The sequence below is a fragment of the Oncorhynchus clarkii genome, chromosome 19, assembly GCF_045791955.1.
Source record: "Oncorhynchus clarkii lewisi isolate Uvic-CL-2024 chromosome 19, UVic_Ocla_1.0, whole genome shotgun sequence".
Classification (NCBI taxonomy): domain Eukaryota; kingdom Metazoa; phylum Chordata; class Actinopteri; order Salmoniformes; family Salmonidae; genus Oncorhynchus; species Oncorhynchus clarkii.
In genome coordinates this window covers 62,790,779-62,816,353 of record NC_092165.1, presented here as the reverse complement: position 1 = coordinate 62,816,353, position 25,575 = coordinate 62,790,779, and the positions used below count along the sequence as shown (strand labels likewise).

The 25,575-nt window shown below is 44.8% G+C and overlaps 1 protein-coding gene across 4 annotated transcripts in view; it reads left to right on the top strand.

Annotated features, from left to right (window-relative positions):
- Window positions 1-25,575, top strand: part of LOC139375473 (protein numb homolog) — a 107,006-nt gene that overhangs the window by 73,648 nt on the left and 7,783 nt on the right. Inside the window, exons 4-9 of one of the 4 annotated variants that reach the window (XM_071117291.1) lie at window positions 6,122-6,154; window positions 11,677-11,751; window positions 15,596-15,736; window positions 18,860-19,061; window positions 19,302-19,553; window positions 23,654-23,812. In XM_071117291.1, the coding sequence (XP_070973392.1) occupies window positions 6,122-6,154; window positions 11,677-11,751; window positions 15,596-15,736; window positions 18,860-19,061; window positions 19,302-19,553; window positions 23,654-23,812 (862 nt within the window). Of the gene's footprint in view, window positions 1-6,121; window positions 6,155-11,676; window positions 11,752-15,595; window positions 15,737-18,859; window positions 19,062-19,262; window positions 19,554-23,653; window positions 23,813-25,575 lie in introns of all 4 variants that reach the window. The other 3 variants (XM_071117289.1, XM_071117290.1, XM_071117292.1) reach the window with 3 other exon arrangements.

Sequence of the window (25,575 nt, the reverse complement as noted above, 5' to 3'; positions counted from 1 at the left end):
CCTCACGTCCTGCTCTGTCCTCACATCCTGCTCTGTCCTCACGTCCTGATCTGTCCTGCACGTCCTGCTCTGGCCAACACCTATGGACAATCTAGACAACACCGATGGACAATCTAGACAACACAGATGGACAATCTAGTCCAATCTAGTCCTCATGTCCTGCTCTGTCCTCACGTCATGCTCTGTCCTCACGTCCTGCTCTGTCCTCATGTCCTGCTCTGTCCTCACATCCTGCTCTGTCCTCACGTCCTGCTCTGTCCTGCTCTGTCCTCACGTCCTGCTCTGTCCTCACGTCCTGCTCTGTCCTCACATCCTGCTCTGTCCTGCTCTGTCCTCACGTCCTGCTCTGTCCTCACATCCTCTCTGTCCTCACGTCCTGCTCTGTCCTGCTCTGTCCTCACGTCCTGCTCTGTCCTCACATCCTGCTCTGTCCTCACGTCCTGCTCTGTCCTCACATCCTGCTCTGTCCGCACGTCCTGCTCTGTCCTCACGTCCTGCTCTGTCCTCACATCCTGCTCTGTCCTCACGTCCTGCTCTGTCCTGCTCTGTCCTCACGTCCTGCTCTGTCCTCACATCCTGCTCTGTCCTCACATCCTGCTCTGTCCTCATGTCCTGCTCTGTCCTGCTCTGTCCTCACGTCCTGCTCTGTCCTCACGTCCTGCTCTGTCCTCACGTCCTGCTCTGTCCTCACATCCTGCTCTGGCCTGCACGTCAAATCAAATCAAATGTATTTATATAGCCCTTCTTACATCAGCTGATATCTCTCAAAGTTCTGTACAGAAACCCAGCCTAAAACCCCAAACGGCAAGCAATGCAGGTGTAGAAGCACGGTGGCTAGGAAAAACTCCCTAGAAAGGCCAAAACCTAGGAAGAAACCCAGAGAGGAGCCAGGCTATGTGGGGTGGCCTGTCCTCTTCTGGCTGTGCCGGGTGGAGATTATAACAGAACACGGCAAGATGTTCAAACGTTCATAGATGACCAGCAGGGTCAAATAATAATTATCTCAGCGGCTGTCGAGGGTGCAACAGGTCAGCACCTCAGGAGTAAATGTCAGTTGGCTTTTCATAGCCGATCATTCAGAGTATCTCTACCGCTCCTGCTGTCTCTCTTGAAAACAGCTGGTCTGGGACAGGTAGCACGTCCGGTGAACAGGTCAGGATTCCATAGCCGCAGGCAGAACAGTTGAAACTGGAGCAGCAGCACGACCAGGTGGACTGGGGACAGCAAGGAGTCATCATGCCAGGTAGTCCTGAGGCATGGTCCTAGGGCTCAGGTCCTCCGAGAGAGAGAGAGAGAAAGAAAGAAAGAAAGAATTAGAGAGAGCATGCTTAAACAGAGGCTGAGACAGGAGGGGTCGGGAGACACTGTGGCCCCATCCGCTGATACCCCCGGACAGGGCCAAACAGGCAGGATATAATCCCAAAGCACAGCCCCACACCTCTAGAAGGATATCTTCAACCACCAACTTACCATCATGAGACAAGGCAGAGTATAGCCCACAAAGATCTCCGCCACTGCACAGCCCAAGGGGGGCGCCAACCCAGACAGGAAGACCACGTCAGTGACTCAATCCACTCAAGTGACGCACCCCTCCTAGAGATGGCATGGAAGAGCACCAGTAAGCCAGTGACTCAGCCCTTGTAATAGGGTTAGATGCAGAGAATCCCAGTGGAGAGAGGGGAACCGGCCAGGCAGAGACAGCAAGGGCGGTTCGTTGCTCCAGAGCCTTTCCATTCACCTTCACACTCCTGGGCCAGACTACACTCAATCATATGACCCACTGAAGAGATGAGTCTTCAGTAAAGACTTAAAGGTTGAGACCGAGTTTGCGTCTCTCACATGGATAGGCAGACCGTTCCATAAAAATGGAGCTCTATAGGAGAAAGCCCTGCCTCCAGCTGTTTGCTTAGAAATTCTAGGGACAGTTAGGAGGCCTGCGTCTTGTGACCGTAGCGTACGTGTAGATATGTACGGCAGGACAAAATTGCTTTATAGGTTAGCAAAATTGCTTTGTAGGTTAGCAGTAAAACCTTGAAATCTGCCCTAGCTTTAACAGGAAGACAGTGTAGAGAGGCTAGCACTGGAGTAATATGATCACATTTTGGGGTTCTAGTCAAGATTCTAGCAGGCGTTTTTAGCTTTATCCGGGTAGCCGGAATGTAGAGCATTGCAGTAGTCTAATCTAGAAGTGACAAAAGCATGGATGCATTTTTCTGCATAATTTTTGGACAGAAAGTTTCTGATTTTTGCAACGTTACGTAGATGGAAAAAAGCCGACACATCTTTCTAGCTGATTTACACGCTGAAGCTATGTTGCGCTTGGTGACCTCTGACTGTTTCATCCTAACATCGTTGGTGCCGAAGTGGGTAAGAATATCTCTATACTCTCTACACTCGCCAGTTTTAGCCTTAGCCAGCACCATCTTCAGATTAGCCTTAACATCGGTAGCCCTGCCCCCTGGTAAACAGTGTATGATCGCTGGTTGATTCGTTTTAAGTCTAATACTTGCGGGTAATGGAGTCGCCAATGACTAGGGTTTTCAATTTGTCAGAGCTAATGGTGCGAAGCTTCTGCGTCTCAGACCCCGTAACAGGAGGAGTAGAAACCAGAGAAGGCTCGGCCTCTGACTCCGACTAGCTGCATAATGGGGAGAACCGGTTGAAAGTTTCTGTCGGCTGAATGAGCGACACCGGTTGAGCATTCCGACAGCATTTCCCTCCAGAAGCCATGAGAAAGTTGTCCGGCTGCGGGGGCCATGCCTCCAGAAGCCATGAGAAATTACCCAACGATTGCTTCTGAAGCTGGGCTTGCAGCACAGCTATCCTCGCCGCAAGGCGATCGTTCTCTTGTATATGGCTGTGAATGATGGTCGACCGATTATGATTTTTCAACGCCGATACCGGTTATTGGAGGACCAAAAAAGCCGATACCGATTAATCGACCGATTTGAATGACAATTATTTTTAACTTAATATAATACATCAATAAAATCCATTTAGCCTCAAATAAATAATGAAACATGTTCAATTTGGTTTAAATAATGCAAAAACAAAGAGTTGGAGAAGAAAGTAAAAGTGCAATATGTGCCATGTACGAAAGCTAACGTTTCAGTTCCTTGCTCAGAACATGAGAACATATGAAAGTTGGTTGTTCCTTTTAACATGAGACTTCAATATTCCAAGGTAAGAGGTTTAAGGTTGTAGTTATAGGAATTATAGGACTATTTCTCTCTATACCATTTGTATTTAATTAACCTTTGACTATTGGATGTTCTTATAGGCACTTTAGTATTGCCAGTGTAACAGTATAGCTTCCATCCCTCTCCTTGCTCCTACCTGGGCTCGAACCAGGAACACATCGACAACAGCCACCATCGAAGCAGCGTTGGGGAATAACTACTCTAAGTCTCGGAGCGAGTGACGTTTGAAACGCTATTAGCGCGCACCCCGCTACCTAGCTAGCCATTTCACATCGGTTACACCAGCCTAATCTCGGGAGTTGATGGGCTTGAAGTCATAAACAGCAGAGCTGCTGGCAAAATGCACGAAAGTGCTGTTTGAATGAATGCTTACAAGCCTGCTGCTGCCTACCACCGCTCAGTCAGACTGCTCTATCAAATTATAGACTTAATTATAACATAATAACACACAGAAATACGAGCCGTAGGTCATTAATATGGTCGAATCCGGAAACTATCATCTCGAAAACAAGGCGTTTATTCTTCTTCTTAACCAAACGTCAACCTTGGCCTCCTCATCCATCCATCTCTCCACTGACTCACTCCTAACCAAACGTCAACCTTGGCCTCCTCATCCATCCATCTCTCCACTGACTCACTCCTAACCAAACGTCAACCTTGGCCTCCTCATCCATCCATCTCTCCACTGACTCACTCCTAACCAAACGTCAACCTTGGCCTCCTCATCCATCCATCTCTCCACTGACTCACTCCTAACCAAACGTCAACCTTGGCCTCCTCATCCATCCATCTCTCCACTGACTCACTCCTAACCAAACGTCAACCTTGGCCTCCTCATCCATCCATCTCTCCACTGACTCACTCCTAACCAAACGTCAACCTTGGCCTCCTCATCCATCCATCTCTCCACTGACTCACTCCTAACCAAACGTCAACCTTGGCTTCCTCATCCATCCATCTCTCCACTGACTCACTCCTAACCAAACGTCAACCTTGGCCTCCTCATCCATCCATCTCTCCACTGACTCACTCCTAACCAAACGTCAACCTTGGCCTCCTCATCCATCCATCTCTCCACTGACTCACTCCTAACCAAACGTCAACCTTGGCCTCCTCATCCATCCATCCATCTCTCCACTGACTCACTCCTAACCAAACGTCAACCTTGGCTTCCTCATCCATCCATCTCTCCACTGACTCACTCCTAACCAAACGTCAACCTTGGCCTCCTCATCCATCCATCTCTCCACTGACTCACTCCTAACCAAACGTCAACCTTGGCCTCCTCATCCATCCATCCATCTCTCCACTGACTCACTCCTAACCAAACGTCAACCTTGGCTTCCTCATCCATCCATCCATCTCTCCACTGACTCACTCCTAACCAAACGTCAACCTTGGCCTCCTCATCCATCCATCTCTCCACTGACTCACTCCTAACCAAACGTCAACCTTGGCCTCCTCATCCATCCATCTCTCCACTGACTCACTCCTAACCAAACGTCAACCTTGGCTTCCTCATCCATCCATCCATCTCTCCACTGACTCACTCCTAACCAAACGTCAACCTTGGCTTCCTCATCCATCCATCCATCTCTCCACTGACTCACTCCTAACCAAACGTCAACCTTGGCTTCCTCATCCATCCATCCATCTCTCCACTGACTCACTCCTAACCAAACGTCAACCTTGGCTTCCTCATCCATCCATCCATCTCTCCACTGACTCACTCCTAACCAAACGTCAACCTTGGCTTCCTCATCCATCCATCCATCTCTCCACTGACTCACTCCTAACCAAACGTCAACCTTGGCCTCCTCATCCATCCATCTCTCCACTGACTCACTCCTAACCAAACGTCAACCTTGGCCTCCTCATCCATCCATCTCTCCACTGACTCACTCCTAACCAAACGTCAACCTTGGCCTCCTCATCCATCCATCTCTCCACTGACTCACTCCTAACCAAACGTCAACCTTGGCCTCCTCATCCATCCATCCATCTCTCCACTGACTCACTCCTAACCAAACGTCAACCTTGGCTTCCTCATCCATCCATCTCTCCACTGACTCACTCCTAACCAAACGTCAACCTTGGCCTCCTCATCCATCCATCTCTCCACTGACTCACTCCTAACCAAACGTCAACCTTGGCCTCCTCATCCATCCATCCATCTCTCCACTGACTCACTCCTAACCAAACGTCAACCTTGGCTTCCTCATCCATCCATCCATCTCTCCACTGACTCACTCCTAACCAAACGTCAACCTTGGCCTCCTCATCCATCCATCTCTCCACTGACTCACTCCTAACCAAACGTCAACCTTGGCCTCCTCATCCATCCATCTCTCCACTGACTCACTCCTAACCAAACGTCAACCTTGGCTTCCTCATCCATCCATCTCTCCACTGACTCACTCCTAACCAAACGTCAACCTTGGCTTCCTCATCCATCCATCCATCTCTCCACTGACTCACTCCTAACCAAACGTCAACCTTGGCTTCCTCATCCATCCATCCATCTCTCCACTGACTCACTCCTAACCAAACGTCAACCTTGGCTTCCTCATCCATCCATCCATCTCTCCACTGACTCACTCCTAACCAAACGTCAACCTTGGCTTCCTCATCCATCCATCCATCTCTCCACTGACTCACTCCTAACCAAACGTCAACCTTGGCCTCCTCATCCATCCATCTCTCCACTGACTCACTCCTAACCAAACGTCAACCTTGGCCTCCTCATCCATCCATCTCTCCACTGACTCACTCCTAAACAAGCTTCAACTCCTACAAGCCCCCCATAAACAGAGAAATCACACACACCTGGACACTCAGTAGCCCTCCTCAGTCATCGGTAACATTGTCCGTGTTGTCGCCCCCCCCCCCCCCCCCCCTCCCCTTTACCTGCCCCACAACAGGACAGGACATTCTTCAAGGGCTTCTTTACTAAAGTAAGTTGTGCCTTGTGTGTCAATCTGAGTGCCTCTTTCCTTAATAATAACCCCTCACTCTCTGATCAGGGTCCTGTCTGGGACATTACCTCACCAACAAACTACCTGGACACCGGGGTGTGTGTGTGTGTGGGTGTGGGTGTGGGTGTGGGGGTGGGTGGGTGGGTGGGTATGGAAGTTGTTATTGAACCAGTGGGCTACTATGTCAGTTTCTTTGTTGTCGTGGCAACGCCCTTTCACCTCTTCCTCCTTCCAGTCTGGAACAACACCACCTATTAATGACTTCCCTCGATGTTCTTTATAATGTTTGACTTTCCCTTGTTTTCCCTCTTTCCAGCTTTTGTGTGGGTGGGTGTGGGAGGGTGTGTGTGTGTGGGTGGGTGTGGACGTGTGGGTGTGTGTGGGTGGGTGTGTGTAACCAGAAGTCCCCACATAAAATGTAAATAAACAAACATTTGACCAACTGGGGGTTGTTTGTCCCCGCAGGTTAAATGCTACAGATATATACAGTTGAAGTCTGAAGTTTACACCTTAGCCAAATACATTTAAACTCAGTTTTTCACAATTCCTGACTTTTAATCCTAGTAAAAATTCCCTGTTTTAGGTTAGTTAGGATCACCACTTTATTTAAATAATGTGAAATGTCGAGAGAATGATTTATTTCAGCTTTTATTTCTTTCATCACATTCCCAGTGGGTCAGAAGGTTACATGTACACTCAATTAGTATTTGGTAGCATTGCCTTTAAATTGTTTAGCTTGGGTCAAACATTTCGGGTAGCCTTCCACAAGCTTCCCACAATAAGTTGGGTGAATTTTGGCCCATTCCTCCTGACAGAGCTGGTGTAACTGAGTCAGGTTTGTAGGACTCCTTGCTCGCACACGCTTTTTCAGTTCTGCCAACACATTTCCTATAGGATTGAGGTCAGGCCTTTGTGATGGCTGCTCCAATACCTTGACTTTGTTGTCCTTAAGCCATTTTGCCACAACTTAGGAAGTATGCTTAGGGTCTTTGTCCATTTGGAAGACCCATTTGCGACCAAGCTTTAGCAAAGCACCCCCACAACATGATGCTGTCACCCCCGTGCTTCACGGTTGGGATGGTGTTCTTCAGCTTGCAAGCTTACCCCTTTTTCCTCCAAACATAACGATGGTCATTATGGCCAAACAGTTCTATTTTTGTTTCATCAGACCAGAGGACATTTCTCCAAAAAGTACGATCTTTGTCCCCATGTGCAGTTGCAAACCGTAGTCTGGCTTTTTTATGGCGGTTTTGGAGCAGTAGCTTCTTCCTTGCTGAGCTGCCTTTCAGGTTATGTTGATATAGGACTCGTTTTACTGTGGATATAGATACTTTTGTACCTGTTTCCTCCAGAATCTTCACAAGGTCCTTTGCTGTTCTGGGATTGATTTGCACTTTTCGCACCAAAGTACGTTAATCTCTAGGAGACAGAAAGTGTCTCTTTCCTGAGAGGTATGATGGCTGTGTGGTCCCATGGTATTTATACTTGTGTACTACTGTTTGTTCAGATGAACGTGGTACCTTCAGGCGTTTGGAAATTGCTTCCAAGGATGAACCAGACTTGTGGAGGTCTACAATGATTTTTCTACGTTCTTGGCTTCTAAAGCCATGACATCATTTTTCTGAAATTTTCCAAGCTGTTTAAAGGCACAGTCAATTTAGTGTATGTAAACTTCTGACCCACTGGAATTGTGATACAGTGAATTATAAGGGAAATAATCTGTCTGTAAACAATTGTTGGAAAAATGACTTGTGTCATGCACGAAGTAGATGTCCTAACCGACTTGCCAAAACTATAGTTTGTTAACAAGACATTTGTGGAGTTTTAATGACTACAACCTAAGTGTATGTAAACTTCCCACTTCAACTGTATTTATAGGGGGTTAAGGTTGTGTTTTAGGATTTAGGTAAAGGTACAGATTAGGGGTTAGGTAAGGGTACAGATTAGGGGTTAGGTAAGGGTACAGATTAGGGGTTTAGGTAAGGGTACAGATTAGGGGTTAGGTAAGGGTACAGATTAGGGTTTAGGTAAGGGTACAGATTGGGATTTAGCTAAGGGTACAGATTAGGGTTTAGGTAAGGGTACAGATTAGGGGTTAGGTAAGGGTACAGATTAGGGTTTAGGTAAGGGTACAGATTGGGATTTAGCTAAGGGTACAGATTAGGGGTTAGGTAAGGGTACAGATTAGGGGTTTAGGTAAGGGTACAGATTAGGGGTTAGGTAAGGGTACAGATTAGGGTTTAGGTAAGGGTACAGATTGGGATTTAGCTAAGGGTAAGGGTACAGATTAGGGTTTAGGTAAAGGTACAGATTAGGGTTTGGGTAAGGGTACAGATTAGGGTTAGGTAAGGGTAAGGGTACAGATTAGGGTTTAGGTAAGGGTAAGGGTACAGATTAGGGTTTAGGTAAGGGTACAGATTAGGGTTTAGGTAAGGGTACAGATTAGGGTTTAGGTAAGGTTACAGATTAGGGTTTAGGTAAGGGTACAGATTAGGGTTAGGTAAGGGTAAGGGTACAGATTAGGGTTTAGGTAAGGGTACAGATTAGGGTTTAGGTAAGGGTAAGGGTACAGATTAGGGGTCAGGTAAGGGTACAGATTAGGGGTCAGGTAAGGGTACAGATTAGGGGTTAGGTAAGGGTACAGATTAGGGGTTAGGTAAGGGTACAGATTAGGGTTAGGTAAAGGTAAGGGTAAAGATTAGGGTTTAGGTAAGGGTACAGATTAGGGTTAGGTGAGGGTAAGGGTACAGATTAGGGGTTAGGTAAGGGTAAGGGTACAGATTAGGGTTAGGTAAGGGTAAGGGTACAGACTAGGGTTTAGGTAAGGGTACAGATTAGGGTTTAGGTGAGGGTAAGGGTACAGATTAGGGGTTAGGTAAGGGTAAGGGTACAGATTAGGGTTTAGGTAAGGGTACAGATTAGGGTTTAGGTAAGGGTAAGGGTATAGATTAGGGTTTAGGGAAAATAGGATTTTGAATAGGACTGAAATGTGTGTCCCCACAAGGTTAGTTGTAGAAGACTGTGTGTGTGTGCGTGTGTGTGTGTGTTTCAAGGAAGATGTAAGGCTGGGGGAGAAAATGGGAGTGGCTGGTCTCTCTCCCCGTCTCTCTCCCTGTCTGTCTCTCATCTCTCCCTGTCTCTCTCTCTCATCTCTCCCTGTCTCTCTCTCTCATCTCTCCCTGTCTCTCTCTCTCATCTCTCCCTGTCTCTCCCGGTCTCTATCTCATCTCTCCCTGTCTCTCCCCGTCTCTCTCTCTCATCTCTCCTGGTCTCTCTCTCATCTCTCCCGGTCTCTATCTCATCTCTCCCTGTCTCTCCCGGTCTCTCCCTCATCTCTTCCTCATCTCTCCCTGTCTCCCGGTCTCTCTCTCTCATCTCTCCCTCATCTCTCCCTCTCTTCCCGTCTCTCTCCCTGTCTCTCCTGGTCTCTCTCTCTCTCCCCTCTCATCTCTCCCTGTGTCTCTCCTGGTCTCTCTCGCATCTCTCCTGGTCTCTCTCATCTCTCCCGGTCTCTCTCTCATCTCTCCCTCTCATCTCTCCCGGTCTCTCTCTCATCGCCCCCTCTCATCTCTCCCAGTCTCTCTCTCTCTCTCATCTCTCCCTGTCTCTCTCTCATCTCTCCCTCTCATCTCTCCCCGTCTCTCTCTCATCTCTCCCTCTCATCTCTCCTGGTCTCTCTCTCATCTCTCCCTCTCATCTCTCCCTCTCATCTCTTCCTCTCATCTCTCCCATCTCTTCCTCTCATCTCTCTCTCTCATCTCTCCGTCTCTCTCTCATCTCTCTCCCTCATCTCTCCCTGTCTCTCTCTCATCTCTCCCTGTCTCTCTCTCATCTCTCCCTGTCTCCCTCTCATCTCTCCCGGTCTCTCTCTCATCTCTCCCTCTCATCTCTCCCGGTCTCTCTCTCATCTCTCCCTCTCATCTCTTCCTCTCATCTCTCCCGGTCTCTCTCTCCCTCTCATCTCTCCCTCTCATCTCTCCCGGTCTCTCTCTCATCTCTCCCTCTCATCTCTCCCGGTCTCTCTCTCTCATCTCTCCCTCTCTCCCTCTCATCTCTCCCGGTCTCTCTCTCATCTCTCCCTCTCATCTCTCCCGGTCTCGCTCTCATCTCTCCCTCTCATCTCTCCCTGTCTCTCTCTCATCTCTCCCTTTCATCTCTCCCTGTCTCTCCCGTTCTCTCTCTCCCTGTCTCTCCCTGTCTCTCTCCCTCTCTCCCCTCTCATCTTTCCCTGTGTCTCTCCCCGTCTCTCTCTCATCTCTCCCTCTCATCTCTCCCTGTCTCTCTCTCATCTCTCCCTGTCTCTCTCTCATCTCTCCCTGTCTCCCTCTCATCTCTCCCGGTCTCTCTCTCATCTCTCCCTCTCATCTCTCCCGGTCTCTCTCTCATCTCTCCCTCTCATCTCTCCCGGTCTCTCTCTCATCTCTCCCTCTCATCTCTCCCTCTCATCTCTCCCGGTCTCTCTCTCATCTCTCCCTCTCTCCCTCTCATCTCTCCCTCTCATCTCTCCCGGTCTCTCTCTCATCTCTCCCTCTCATCTCTCCCTCTCATCTCTCCCGGTCTCTCTCTCATCTCTCCCTCTCATCTCTCCCTCTCATCTCTCCCGGTCTCTCTCTCATCTCTCCCTCTCATCTCTCCCGGTCTCGCTCTCATCTCTCCCTCTCATCTCTCCCTGTCTCTCTCTCTCATCTCTCTCTCTCATCTCTCCCGGTCTCTCTCTCATCTCTCTCTCATCTTTCCCTGTCTCTCTCTCTCTCATCTCTCTCTCTCATCTCTCCCGGTCTCTCTCTCATCTCTCTCTCATCTCTCCCTCTCATCTCTCTCTCATCTCTCCCTCTCATCTCTCCTTCTCATCTCTCATCTCTCCCTCTCATCTCTCCCTGTCTCATCTCTCCCTCTCATCTCTCCCTGTCTCCCTCTCATCTCTTCCTCTCATCTCTCCCTGTCTCCCTCTCATCTCTCCCTCTCATTTCTCCCTGTCTCATCTCTCCCTCTCATCTCTCATCTCTCCTTCTCATCTCTCCCTGTCCTCCTCTCATCTCTCCCTCTCATCTCTCCCTGTCTCCCTCTCATCTCTCCCTGTCTGATCTCTCATATCTCCCTCTCATCTCTCCCTGTCTCATCTCGCCCTCTCATCTCTCATCTCTCCCTCTCATCTCTCCCTGTCTCTCTCTCATCTCTCATCTCTCCCTCTCATCTCTCATCTCTCGCTCTCATTTCTCTCTCATATCTCTCTCATCTCTCCCTCTCATCTCTCTTTCTCTCATCTCTCTCTCTCTCATCTCTCCCTCTCATCTCTCCCTGTCCCTGTCTCTCTCATCTCTCATCTCTCCCTCTCATCTCTCCCTGTCTCTCTCTCATCTCTCGCTCTCATTTCTCTCTCATCTCTCTCTCTCATCTCTCTCTCTCTCATCTCTCCCTCTCATCTCTCTCTCTCTCATCTCTCCCTCTCATCTCTCTCTCTCATCTCTCTCTCTCTCTCATCTCTGTGTTTCTGTCTGCAGGCAGGGAAGAAGGCAGTGAAAGCAGTGTTGTGGGTCTCAGCAGACGGTCTCCGTGTGGTAGATGACAAAACTAAGGTAAAGTAACAGATCCATCCAGTCTCCTGCTCTGTTGTCTGAACAGCTAGGTCAACATGCACACAGGCACCCACAGACACACGGAAACACACACACACACACACAGACAGACACACACACACAGAGACACACACACACAGACACACACACACACGCAGACACACACACACACACACACACACACACACACAGACAGACACACAGACACACAGACAGACAGACAGACAGACGCAGACAGAGACAGACACGCAGACAGACAGACAGACGCACGTAGACAGACACACGCAGACAGACAGACACACGCAGACAGACAGGCACATGCACGCAGACAGGCACACACACGCAGACAGACACACACACGCAGACAGACACACGCACGCAGACAGACAGACACACGCACGCAGACAGGCACATGCACGCAGACAGGCACATGCACGCAGACAGGCACATGCACGCAGACAGACACACACACACGCAGACAGACAGACACACACACACACACACAGACAGACACACGCACAGACAGACACACACACACACGCAGAGACACACACACACGCAGAGACACACACACACACACACGCAAACAGACACACACACACATGCAGACACACACACACACGCAGACAGACACACACACGCAGACAGACACACACACACACACACACAGAGACAGACACAGACAGACACACACACGCAGACAGACACAGACAGACACACACACGCAGACAGACAGACGCACGTAGACAGACAGACACACGCAGACAGACAGACACATGCATGCAGACAGACAGACAGACAGACACACGCAGACAGACCGACACACGCAGACAGACAGCCACACGCAGACAGACAGACACACGCAGACAGACACACACACACGCAGACAGACACACACACGCAGACAGACACACACACGCAGACAGACACACACACACACGCAGACAGACACACACACACACAGAGAAAGACACAGACAGACACACACCCACAGACAGACAGACAGACACACGCAGACAGACAGACACACGCAGACAGACAGAAACATGCACGCACGCAGACAGACACATGCAGACAGACACATACGCAGACAGACAGACAGACACATGCAGACAGACAGACACATACGCAGACAGACAGACACATACGCAGACAGACACAGAAACAGACATACAGTTGAAGTCGGAAGTTTACATACACCTTAGCCAAATACATTTAAACTCAGTTTTTCACAATTCCTGATATTTAATCCTAGTAAATATTCCCTGTCTTAGGTCAGTTAGGATCACCGGTTTATGGAGAGGCGTGGATTTACATGCCATATTTGTAAGATCACATATTTTGTTTCAATTTAAGGACTATAGATGCAGGGAAACTCTTCTCTGTTAGACATGGAAAGTCATGGACTGTTTCATGTGTCTGAGAGATGGAAACTCTTCTCTGTTAGACATGGAAAGTCATGGACTGTTTCATGTGTCTGAGAGATGGAAACTCTTCTCTGTTAGACATGGAAAGTCATGGACTGTTTCATGTGTCTGAGAGATGGAAACTCTTCTCTGTTAGACATGGAAAGTCATGGACTGTTTCATGTGTCTGAGAGATGGAAACTCTTCTCTGTTAGACATGGAAAGTCATGGACTGTTTCATGTGTCTGAGAGATGGAAACTCTTCTCTGTTAGACATGGAAAGTCATGGACTGTTTCATGTGTCTGAGAGATGGAAACTCTTCTCTGTTAGACATGGAAAGTCATGGACTGTTTCATGTGTCTGAGAGATGGAAACTCTTCTCTGTTAGACATGGAAAGTCATGGACTGTGTCATGTGTCTGAGAGATGGAAACTCTTCTCTGTTAGACATGGAAAGTCATGGACTGTTTCATGTGTCTGAGAGATGGAAACTCTTCTCTGTTAGACATGGAAAGTCATGGACTGTTTCATGTGTCTGAGAGATGGAAACTCTTCTCTGTTAGACATGGAAAGTCATGGACTGTTTCATGTGTCTGAGAGATGGAAACTCCCCTCTGTTAGACATGGAAAGTCATGGACTGTTTCATGTGTCTGAGAGATGGAAACTCTTCTCTGTTAGACATGGAAAGTCATGGACTGTTTCATGTGTCTGAGAGATGGAAACTCTTCTCTGTTAGACATGGAAAGTCATGGACTGTTTCATGTGTCTGAGAGATGGAAACTCTTCTCTGTTAGACATGGAAAGTCATGGACTGTTTCATGTGTCTGAGAGATGGAAACTCTTCTCTGTTAGACATGGAAAGTCATGGACTGTTTCATGTGTCTGAGAGATGGAAACTCTTCTCTGTTAGACATGGAAAGTCATGGACTGTTTCATGTGTCTGAGAGATGGAAACTCTTCTCTGTTAGACATGGAAAGTCATGGACTGTTTCATGTGTCTGAGAGATGGAAAGTCAACTCTGTTAGACATGGAAAGTCATGGACTGTTTCATGTGTCTGAGAGATGGAAACTCTTCTCTGTTAGACATGGAAAGTCATGGACTGTTTCATGTGTCTGAGAGATGGAAACTCTGTGTAGGGAAGTGCTTAAAGTAATGTTGTAATGATAATGGTGTGATGATGTTGTAATGATAATGGTGTAAAGTAATGTTGTAATATTGACAGTCGGGGATAATGTCTCTCCCATGTAGGACATCGTTGTAAAGATAACATTGTGATAATGTTGTAATGTTTCTCCTCTGTAAGACACTGAAGCAATGCTAAAATAACAGTCAGTGTAATGTGATAATGTTGCAATGATAATGTTGCGATGATAATGGTGTGATGTGGTGATGTTGTAATGTGATAATGTTGCAATGATAATGTTCTGATGATACTGGTGTGATGGGATGATGTTGTAATGTGATAATGCTGTAATGATGATGCTGTATTGATAATGCCTCTCTGTAGGTCATCGTAGTAAAGATAACATTGTGATAATGCTGTAATGTTTCTCCTCTGTAAGACACTGAAGCAATGCTAAAATAACTGTCAGTGTAATATGATAATGTTGCAATGATAATGGTGTGATGTTGTAATGTGATAATATTGTAATGATAATGGCGGGATGTGATGATGTTGTAATGTGATAATGCTGTAACGATAATGTCTCTCTGTAGGTCATTGTAGTAAAGATAACATTGTGATAATGCTGTAATGTTTCTCCTCTGTAAGACACTGAAGCAATGCTAAAATAACAGTCAGTGTAATGTGATAATGTTGCAATGATAATGGTGTGATGTGATGATGTTGTAATGTGATAATGTTGTAATGATAATGGCATGATGTGATGATGTTGTAATGTGATAATGCTGTAATGATGATGATGTAATGATAATGTCTCTCTGTAGGTCATCGTAGTAAAGATAACATTGTGATAATGTTGTAATGTTTCTCCTCTGTAAGACACTGAATCAATGCTAAAATAACAGGCAGTGTAATGTGATAATGTTGTAATGATAATGGTGTAATGCTGTAGTGATAATGTTGTAATGGCAATGCTGTAATGTGATAATGATGTAAAGATAATGGTGCAATGTGATAATACTGCAGTGATAACGATGTAATGATAATGGTGTAATGTGATAATGGTGTAATGTGATAATGTAACAATAATGGTGTAACATAATGATGGTGTAATGTGATAATGTTGTAATGGTAATGGTGCAATAATGGTGTAATGTGATGGTCGTGTCATGTGATAATGTTGTAATGGTAATGGTGTAAAGTGATTATGTTGTAATGATAATGTTGTAATGTGATAATGTTGTAATGGTAATGGTGCAATGTAATAATGTTGTAATGATAATGGTGTAATGATAATGTCTCTCCTCTGTAGGACCTGATCCTAGACCAGACAATAGAGAAAGTATCGTTCTGCGCTCCGGACAGGAACTTTGAGAGAGCGTTCTCCTACATCTGTAGAGATGGAACGACGAGACGCTGGATCTGCCACTGCTTCATGGCTATCAAGGACTCGGTAAGACCCTAACCTGTTACCCTCACCCCTAAACCAGGCCCTAACCTGTTACCCTCACCCCTAAACCAGGCCCTAACCTGTTACCCTAACCTGTTACCCTCACCCCTAAACCAGACCCTCACCCCAAAACCAGACCCTAACCTGTTACCCTCACCCCTAAACCAGGCCCTAACCTGTTACCCTAACCTGTTACCCTCACCCCTAAACCAGACCCTAACCTGTTACCCTCACCCCTAAACCAGACCCTAACCTGTTACCGTCACCCCTAAACCAGGCTCTAACCTGTTACCCTCACCCCTAAACCAGACCCTAACCTGTTACCCTCACCCCTAAACCAGACCCTAACCTGTTACCCTAACCCCTAAACCAGGCCCTAACCTGTTACCCTAACCCCTAAACCAGACGCTAACCTGTTACCCTAACCCCTAAACCAGACCCTAACCTGTTACCCTAACCCCTAAACCAGACCCTCACCCCAAAACCAGACCCTAACCTGTTACCCTAACCTGTTACCCTCACCCCTAAACCAGACCCTAACCTGTTACCCTCACCCCTAAACCAGACCCTAACCTGTTACCCTAACCCCTAAACCAGACCCTCACCCCAAAACCAGGCCCTAACCTGTTACCCTAACCTGTTACCCTCACCCCTAAACCAGACCCTAACCTGTTACCCTCACCTCTAAACCAGACCCTAACCTGTTACCCTAACCCCTAAACCAGACCCTAACCTGTTACCCTAACCTGTTACCCTAACCCTAAACCAGACCCTAACCTGTTACCCTAACCCCCTAACACCCATCTCCTAACCCCTAAACCAGACCCTAACCCCTAAACCAGACCCTAACCTGTTACCCTAACCCCCTAACACCCATCTCCTAACCCCAAAACCAGACCCTAACCTGTTACCCTAACCCCTAAACCTGACCTTATGCTAGTCTCACTAGTGAAATGATAAGACCTTAAGCTAGTCTCACTAGTGAAATGATAAGACCTTAAGCTAGTCTCACTAGTGAAATGATAAGACCTTATGCTAGTCTCACTAGTGAAATGATAAGACCTTATGCTAGTCTCACTAGTGAAATGATAAGACCTTATGCTAGTCTCACTAGTGAAATGATAAGGAAGACCTTAAGCTAGCCTCACTAGTGAAATGATAAGACCTTATGCTAGTCTCACTAGTGAAATGATAAGGAAGACCTTAAGCTAGTCTCACTAGTGAAATGATAAGGAAGACCTTAAGCTAGTCTCACTAGTGAAATGATAAGACCTTAAGCTAGTCTCACTAGTGAAATGATAAGACCTTAAGCTAGTCTCACTAGTGAAATGATAAGACCTTATGCTAGTCTCACTAGTGAAATGATAAGGAAGACCTTAAGCTAGTCTCACTAGTGAAATGATAAGGAAGACCTTAAGCTAGTCTCACTAGTGAAATTATAAGACCTTAAGCTAGTCTCACTAGTGAAATGATAAGACCTTAAGCTAGTCTCACTAGTGAAATGATAAGACCTTAAGCTAGTCTCACTAGTGAAATGATAAGGAAGACCTTAAGCTAGCCTCACTAGTGAAATGATAAGACCTTAAGCTAGTCTCACTAGTGAAATGATAAGACCTTAAGCTAGTCTCACTAGTGAAATGATAAGACCTTAAGCTAGTCTCACTAGTGAAATGATAAGACCTTAAGCTAGTCTCACTAGTGAAATGATAAGACCTTAAGCTAGTCTCACTAGTGAAATGATAAAAGCCTCAGCATTGGCAGGTGGTGCTGTAAATCATGAACTAACATCACGCAAGGAGAGTCTCCTGTTGCAACAAGCCAAACATCTTCTTATGCCTCATGTCATGACTGAAGTGTTGAAAATCCCGAAATGTTTGCATCGTCAACTTACACACAGCTCTGACACACACACACACACACTTACCCCACCAGACATGCCACCAGGGGTCTTTTCACGGTCCCCAAATCCAGAACATATTCAAGAAAGCGTACAGTATTATATAGAGCCCTTATTGCATTGAACTCCGTTCCATCTCATATTGCTCAAATTAACAGCAAACCTGGTTTAAAAAAACAGAGAAAGCAACACCTCACGGCACAAGGCCTCTCCCCTATTGGACCTAGATAGTCTGTGTGTATGTACTGATATGGAGGCTACGTGATGTTTTAAATGTACGTCGCATTGTCCTTGAGATGTCCTTGTCTATTGATGTTCTGTATTATGTCATGTTTCATGTTTTGTGTTCTGTGTTCTGTGTTTCATGTTTTGTGTTCTGTGTTTCATGTTCTGTGTTTCATGTTTTGTGTTCTGTGTTTCATGTTCTGTGTTTCATGTTCTGTGTTTCATGTTTCGTGTTCTGTGTTTCATGTTCTGTGTTTCATGTTTTGTGTTTCATGTTTTGTGTTTCATGTTCTGTGTTTCATGTTCTGTGTTCTGTGTTTCATGTTTCATGTTTCGTCTGTGTTTCGTGTTTTGTGTTTTGTGTTCTGTGTTTTGTGTTCTGTGTTTCATGTTCTGTGTTTCATGTTCTGTGTTTCATGTTTTGTGTTCTGTGTTTCATGTTCTGTGTTTCATGTTCTGTGTTTCATGTTTTGTGTTCTGTGTTTCATGTTTTGTGTTTCATGTTCTGTGTTTCATGTTTTGTGTTTCATGTTCTGTGTTTCATGTTCTGTGTTTCATGTTCTGTGTTTCATGTTTTGTGGTCTGTGTTTCATGTTTTGTGTTTCATGTTTTGTGTTTCATGTTCTGTGTTTCATGTTCTGTGTTCTGTGTTTCGTGTTTCGTCTGTGTTTCCTGTTTCGTGTTTCATGTTTTGTGTTCTGTGTTTCCTGTTTCGTGTTTCGTTTGTGTTTCCTGTTTCGTGTTCTGTGTTCTGTGTTTCGTGTTTCGTCTGTGTTTCGTGTTCTGTGTTTCCTGTTTCGTGTTCTGTGTTCTGTGTTTCCTGTTTCCTGTTTCGTGTTTTGTGTTCTGTGTTTCATGTTGACCCCAGGAAGAGTAGCTGCTGCTTTCACAACAGATAATACTATTACTGAAGTGTTGTCTCAGGGAGAATGGCTGTTATTCAGGTGTTATTCAGATGTTATTCAGGTGTTATGTGGTAATGTGTTATGTGGTATTGTGTAAAGGGAGAGCGTCTGAGCCACTCGGTGGGCTGTGCCTTCGCTGCCTGTCTGGAGAGGAAACAGAAGAGAGAGAAGGAGTGTGGTGTCACAGCAACCTTCGACTCCAACAGAACCACCTTCACCAGGGAGGGCTCGTTCCGAGTTACCACGGCGACGGAAGCCGCTGAGCGAGAGGAGGTCATGAGGCAGTTACAGGACAAGAAAGGTGTGTGTGTGTGTGTGTGTGTGTGTGTGTGTGTGTGTGTGTGTGTGTGTGTGTGTGTGTGTGTGTGTGTGTGTGTGTGTGTGTGTGTGTGTGTGTGTGTGTGTGTGTGTGTGTGTGTGTGTGTGTGTGTGTGTTCTTGTGACCCGTTCTTTACATGATGTATCTGTCTGGTGGTCTGCCATCCCCTGATGTTTCCTACAGCGGAGGGCGATGTCAGGCCCCCCATCCCTCTCTCCTCAGGCCCCAGTGAGGGTGTGGTGAACCAGGCTGTGGCCCCTCTACCAGGGCCACCGTCCCCCTCCTCCTCCCCTCCCCTGGGCCCCCAGGTTATCCCCCGCAGACACGCCCCAGTGGAGGTCCTGGCCAGACAGGGTTCCTTCAGAGGGTTCCCTGCCCTCAACAACAACTCCTCTCCCTTCAAACGGCAGCTGTCCCTCAGGATGAACGATCTGCCCCCTACCATGCAGTCTGACTTCCCCATGAACAACACAGGTCAGTCTGTAGCTAGTCTGACCTCACCATGAACAACACAGGTCAGTCTAGCTAGTCTGACCTCACCATGAACAACACAGGTCAGTCTAGCTAGTCTGACCTCACCATGAACAACACAGGTCAGTCTGTAGCTAGTCTGACCTCACCATGAACAACACAGGTCAGTCTAGCTAGTCTGACCTCACCATGAACAACACAGGTCAGTCTGTAGCTAGTCTGACCTCACCATGAACAACACAGGTCAGTCTGTAGCTAGTCTGACCTCACCATGAACAACACAGGTCAGTCTAGCTAGTCTGACCTCACCATGAACAACACAGGTCAGTCTGTAGCTAGTCTGACCTCACCATGAACAACACAGGTCAGTCTAGCTAGTCTGACCTCACCATGAACAACACAGGTCAGTCTGTAGCTAGTCTGACCTCACCATGAACAACACAGGTCAGTCTAGCTAGTCTGACCTCACCATGAACAACACAGGTCAGTCTGTAGCTAGTCTGACCTCACCATGAACAACACAGGTCAGTCTAGCTAGTCTGACCTCACCATGAACAACACAGGTCAGTCTGTAGCTAGTCTGACCTCACCATGAACAACACAGGTCAGTCTAGCTAGTCTGACCTCACCATGAACAACACAGGTCTGTCTGTAGCTAGTCTGACCTCACCATGAACAACACAGGTCAGTCTGTAGCTAGTCTGACCTCACCATGAACAACACAGGTCAGTCTAGCTAGTCTGACCTCACCATGAACAACACAGGTCAGTCTGTAGCTAGTCTGACCTCACCATGAACAACACAGGTCAGTCTGTAGCTAGTCTGACCTCACCATGAACAACACAGGTCAGTCTGTAGCTAGTCTGACCTCACCATGAACAACACAGGTCAGTCTGTAGCTAGTCTGACCTCACCATGAACAACACAGGTCAGTCTGTAGCTAGTCTGACCTCACCATGAACAACACAGGTCAGTCTAGCTAGTCTGACCTCACCATGAACAACACAGGTCAGTCTAGCTAGTCTGACCTCACCATGAACAACACAGGTCAGTCTAGCTAGTCTGACCTCACCATGAACAACACAGGTCAGTCTGTAGCTAGTCTGACCTCACCATGAACAACACAGGTCAGTCTGTAGCTAGTCTGACCTCACCATGAACAACACAGGTCAGTCTAGCTAGTCTGACCTCACCATGAACAACACAGGTCAGTCTAGCTAGTCTGACCTCACCATGAACAACACAGGTCAGATGTGGGTAAACTCTTGTCTCATTCACCTACAATAGATCAATACATCACTTTGTAACCATGTATGAAACAATATTAGGCATCAGTGGCTTGCTATGTGACCTTTGGTTTTCAGAATGTTTTTGTCCATAATGTTTCTGTCCAATACAATTCAACAGTATTGTCCATAATGATTCTGTCCACTACAATACAACAGTATTGTCCATAATGATTCTGTCCACTACAATACAACAGTATTGTCCATAATGATTCTGTCCACTACAATACAACAGTATTGTCCATAATGATTCTGTCCACTACAATACAACAGTATTGTCCATAATGTTTCTGTCCACTACAATACAACAGTATTGTCCATAATGATTCTGTCCACTACACTACAACAGTATTGTCCATAATGATTCTGTCCACTACACTACAACAGTATTGTCCATAATGATTCTGTCCACTACAATACAACAGTATTGTCCATAATGATTCTGTCCACTACAATACAACAGTATTGTCCATAATGTTTCTGTCCACTACAATACAACAGTATTGTCCATAATGATTCTGTCCACTACAATACAACAGTATTGTCCATAATGATTCTGTCCAATACAATACAACAGTATTGTCCATAATGATTCTGTCCACTACACTACAACAGTATTGTCCATAATGATTCTGTCCACTACACTACAACAGTATTGTCCATAATGATTCTGTCCACTACAATACAACAGTATTGTCCATAATGATTCTGTCCACTACAATACAACAGTATTGTCCATAATGATTCTGTCCACTACACTACAACAGTATTGTCCATAATGATTCTGTCCACTACACTACAACAGTATTGTCCATAATGATTCTGTCCACTACAACACAACAGTATTGTCCATAATGATTCTGTCCACTACAATACAACAGTATTGTCCATAATGATTCTGTCCACTACAACACAACAGTATTGTCCATAATGATTCTGTCCACTACACTACAACAGTATTGTCCATAATGATTCTGTCCACTACAACACAACAGTATTGTCCATAATGATTCTGTCCACTACAATACAACAGTATTGTCCATAATGATTCTGTCCACTACAATACAACAGTATTGTCCATAATGATTCTGTCCACTACACTACAACAGTATTGTCCATAATGATTCTGTCCACTATAACACAACAGTATTGTCCATAATGATTCTGTCCACTACAATTCAACAGTATTGTCCATAATGATTCTGTCCACTACAACACAACAGTATTGTCCATAATGATTCTGTCCACTACAATACAACAGTATTGTCCATAATGATTCTGTCCACTACAACACAACAGTATTGTCCATAATGATTCTGTCCACTACAACACAACAGTATTGTCCATAATGATTCTGTCCACTACACTACAACAGTATTGTCCATAATGATTCTGTCCACTACAATACAACAGTATTGTCCATAATGATTCTGTCCACTACAATACAACAGTATTGTCCATAATGATTCTGTCCACTACAATACAACAGTATTGTCCATAATGTTTCTGTCCACTACAATACAACAGTATTGTCCATAATGATTCTGTCCACTACAATACAACAGTATTGTCCATAATGATTCTGTCCACTACAATACAACAGTATTGTCCATAATGTTTCTGTCCACTACAATACAACAGTATTGTCCATAATGATTCTGTCCACTACAATACAACAGTATTGTCCATAATGTTTCTGTCCACTACAATACAACAGTATTGTCCATAATGATTCTGTCCACTACACTACAACAGTATTGTCCATAATGTTTCTGTCCACTACAATACAACAGTATTGTCCATAATGTTTCTGTCCACTACAATACAACCGTATTGTCCATAATGATTCTGTCCACTACAATACAACAGTATTGTCCATAATGATTCTGTCCACTACAATACAACAGTATTGTCCATAATGATTCTGTCCACTACAATACAACAGTATTGTCCATAATGATTCTGTCCACTACAATTCAACAGTATTGTCCATAATGATTCTGTCCACTACACTACAACAGTATTGTCCATAATGATTCTGTCCACTACAATACAACAGTATTGTCCATAATGATTCTGTCCACTACAATTCAACAGAATTGTCCATAATGATTCTGTCCACTACACTACAACAGTATTGTCCATAATGATTCTGTCCACTACAACACAACAGTATTGTCCATAATGATTCTGTCCACTACAATTCAACAGTATTGTCCATAATGATTCTGTCCACTACAACACAACAGTATTGTCCATAATGATTCTGTCCACTACAATACAACAGTATTGTCCATAATGATTCTGTCCACTACAACACAACAGTATTGTCCATAATGATTCTGTCCACTACAACACAACAGTATTGTCCATAATGATTCTGTCCACTACACTACAACAGTATTGTCCATAATGTTTCTGTCCACTACAATACAACAGTATTGTCCATAATGATTCTGTCCACTACAATACAACAGTATTGTCCATAATGATTCTGTCCACTACAATACAACAGTATTGTCCATAATGTTTCTGTCCACTACAATACAACAGTATTGTCCATAATGATTCTGTCCACTACAATACAACAGTATTGTCCATAATGATTCTGTCCACTACAATACAACAGTATTGTCCATAATGTTTCTGTCCACTACAATACAACAGTATTGTCCATAATGATTCTGTCCACTACAATACAACAGAAATGTGTCTTCTGCTCCGTCCTCAGCGCCCCCAGACAGCACACATCATGTTTTTTTGTGAGGGTGCCTCATGGCTGAATGTCTGAAAAATGTCCATGTCCCATTCCTCCAGTCCCAGAGGTGGAGGGAGAGGGCGACAGCATCAGCTCTTTGTGTACCCAGATCGCCTCAGCCTTCAGTGGGCCTCCTGAAGACCCCTTCTCCCAGGCCCCCATGCCCCGACCAACCTCCACCCCACAGTCACCTGTAGCGCCCCCGGGGGCTCAGCCAGGTAACTACACTCCACTGCAACACAAACCAAGACAGCCCACACACACAATAACACAAGTTCACGTGCATTTTTCTAGGCCTTGTCTCCCTGCATTTTGAATAACACGTGATGAAGTGCTTCATCTAATATTACCATGTCTATATACCACATGGTGTCTGTATGTATCATCTAATATTACCATGTCTATATACCACATGGTGTCTGTATGTATCATCTAATATTACCATGTCTATATTACCACATGGTGTCTGTATGTATCATCTAATATTACCACATGGTGTCTGTATGTATCATCTAATATTACCACATGGTGTCTGTATGTATCATCTAATATTACCATGTCTATATACCACATGGTGTCTGTATGTATCATCTAATATTACCACATGGTGTCTGTATGTATCATCTAATATTACAACATGGTGTCTGTATGTATCATCTAATATTACCACATGGTGTCTGTATGTATCATCTAATATTACCATGTCTATATACAACATGGTGTCTGTATGTATCATCTAATATTACCACATGGTGTCTGTATGTATCATCTAATATTACCATGTCTATATACAACATGGTGTCTGTATGTATCATCTAATATTACCACATGGTGTCTGTATGTATCATCTAATATTACCATGTCTATATACCACATGGTGTCTGTATGTATCATCTATTATTACCACATGGTGTCTGTATGTATCATCTAATATTACAACATGGTGTCTGTATGTATCATCTAATATTACCACATGGTGTCTGTATGTATCATCTAATATTACCACATGGTGTCTGTATGTATCATCTAATATTACCACATGGTGTCTGTATGTATCATCTAATATTACCATGTCTATATACAACATGGTGTCTGTATGTATCATCTAATATTACCATGTCTATATACCACATGGTGTCTGTATGTATCATCTAATATTACAACATGGTGTCTGTATGTATCATCTAATATTACCATGTCTATATACCACATGGTGTCTGTATGTATCATCTAATATTACCATGTCTATATACCACATGGTGTCTGTATGTATCATCTAATATTACAACATGGTGTCTGTATGTATCATCTAATATTACCATGTCTATATACCACATGGTGTCTGTATGTATCATCTAATATTACCACATGGTGTCTGTATGTATCATCTAATATTACCATGTCTATATACCACATGGTGTCTGTATGTATCATCTAATATTACCACATGGTGTCTGTATGTATCATCTAATATTACCATGTCTATATACCACATGGTGTCTGTATGTATCATCTAGTATTACCATGTCTATATACCACATGGTGTCTGTATGTATCATCTAATATTACCATGTCTATATACCACATGGTGTCTGTATGTATCATCTAATATTACCATGTCTATATACCACATGGTGTCTGTATGTATCATCTAATATTACCATGTCTATATACCACATGGTGTCTGTATGTATCATCTAATATTACCATGTCTATATACCACATGGTGTCTGTATGTATCATCTAATATTACCACATGGTGTCTGTATGTATCATCTAATATTACCATGTCTATATACCACATGGTGTCTGTATGTATCATGTCATATTACCACATGGTGTCTGTATGTATCATCTAATATTACCATGTCTATATACCACATGGTGTCTGTATGTATCATCTAATATTACCACATGGTGTCTGTATGTATCATCTAATATTACCATGTCTATATACAACATGGTGTCTGTATGTATCATC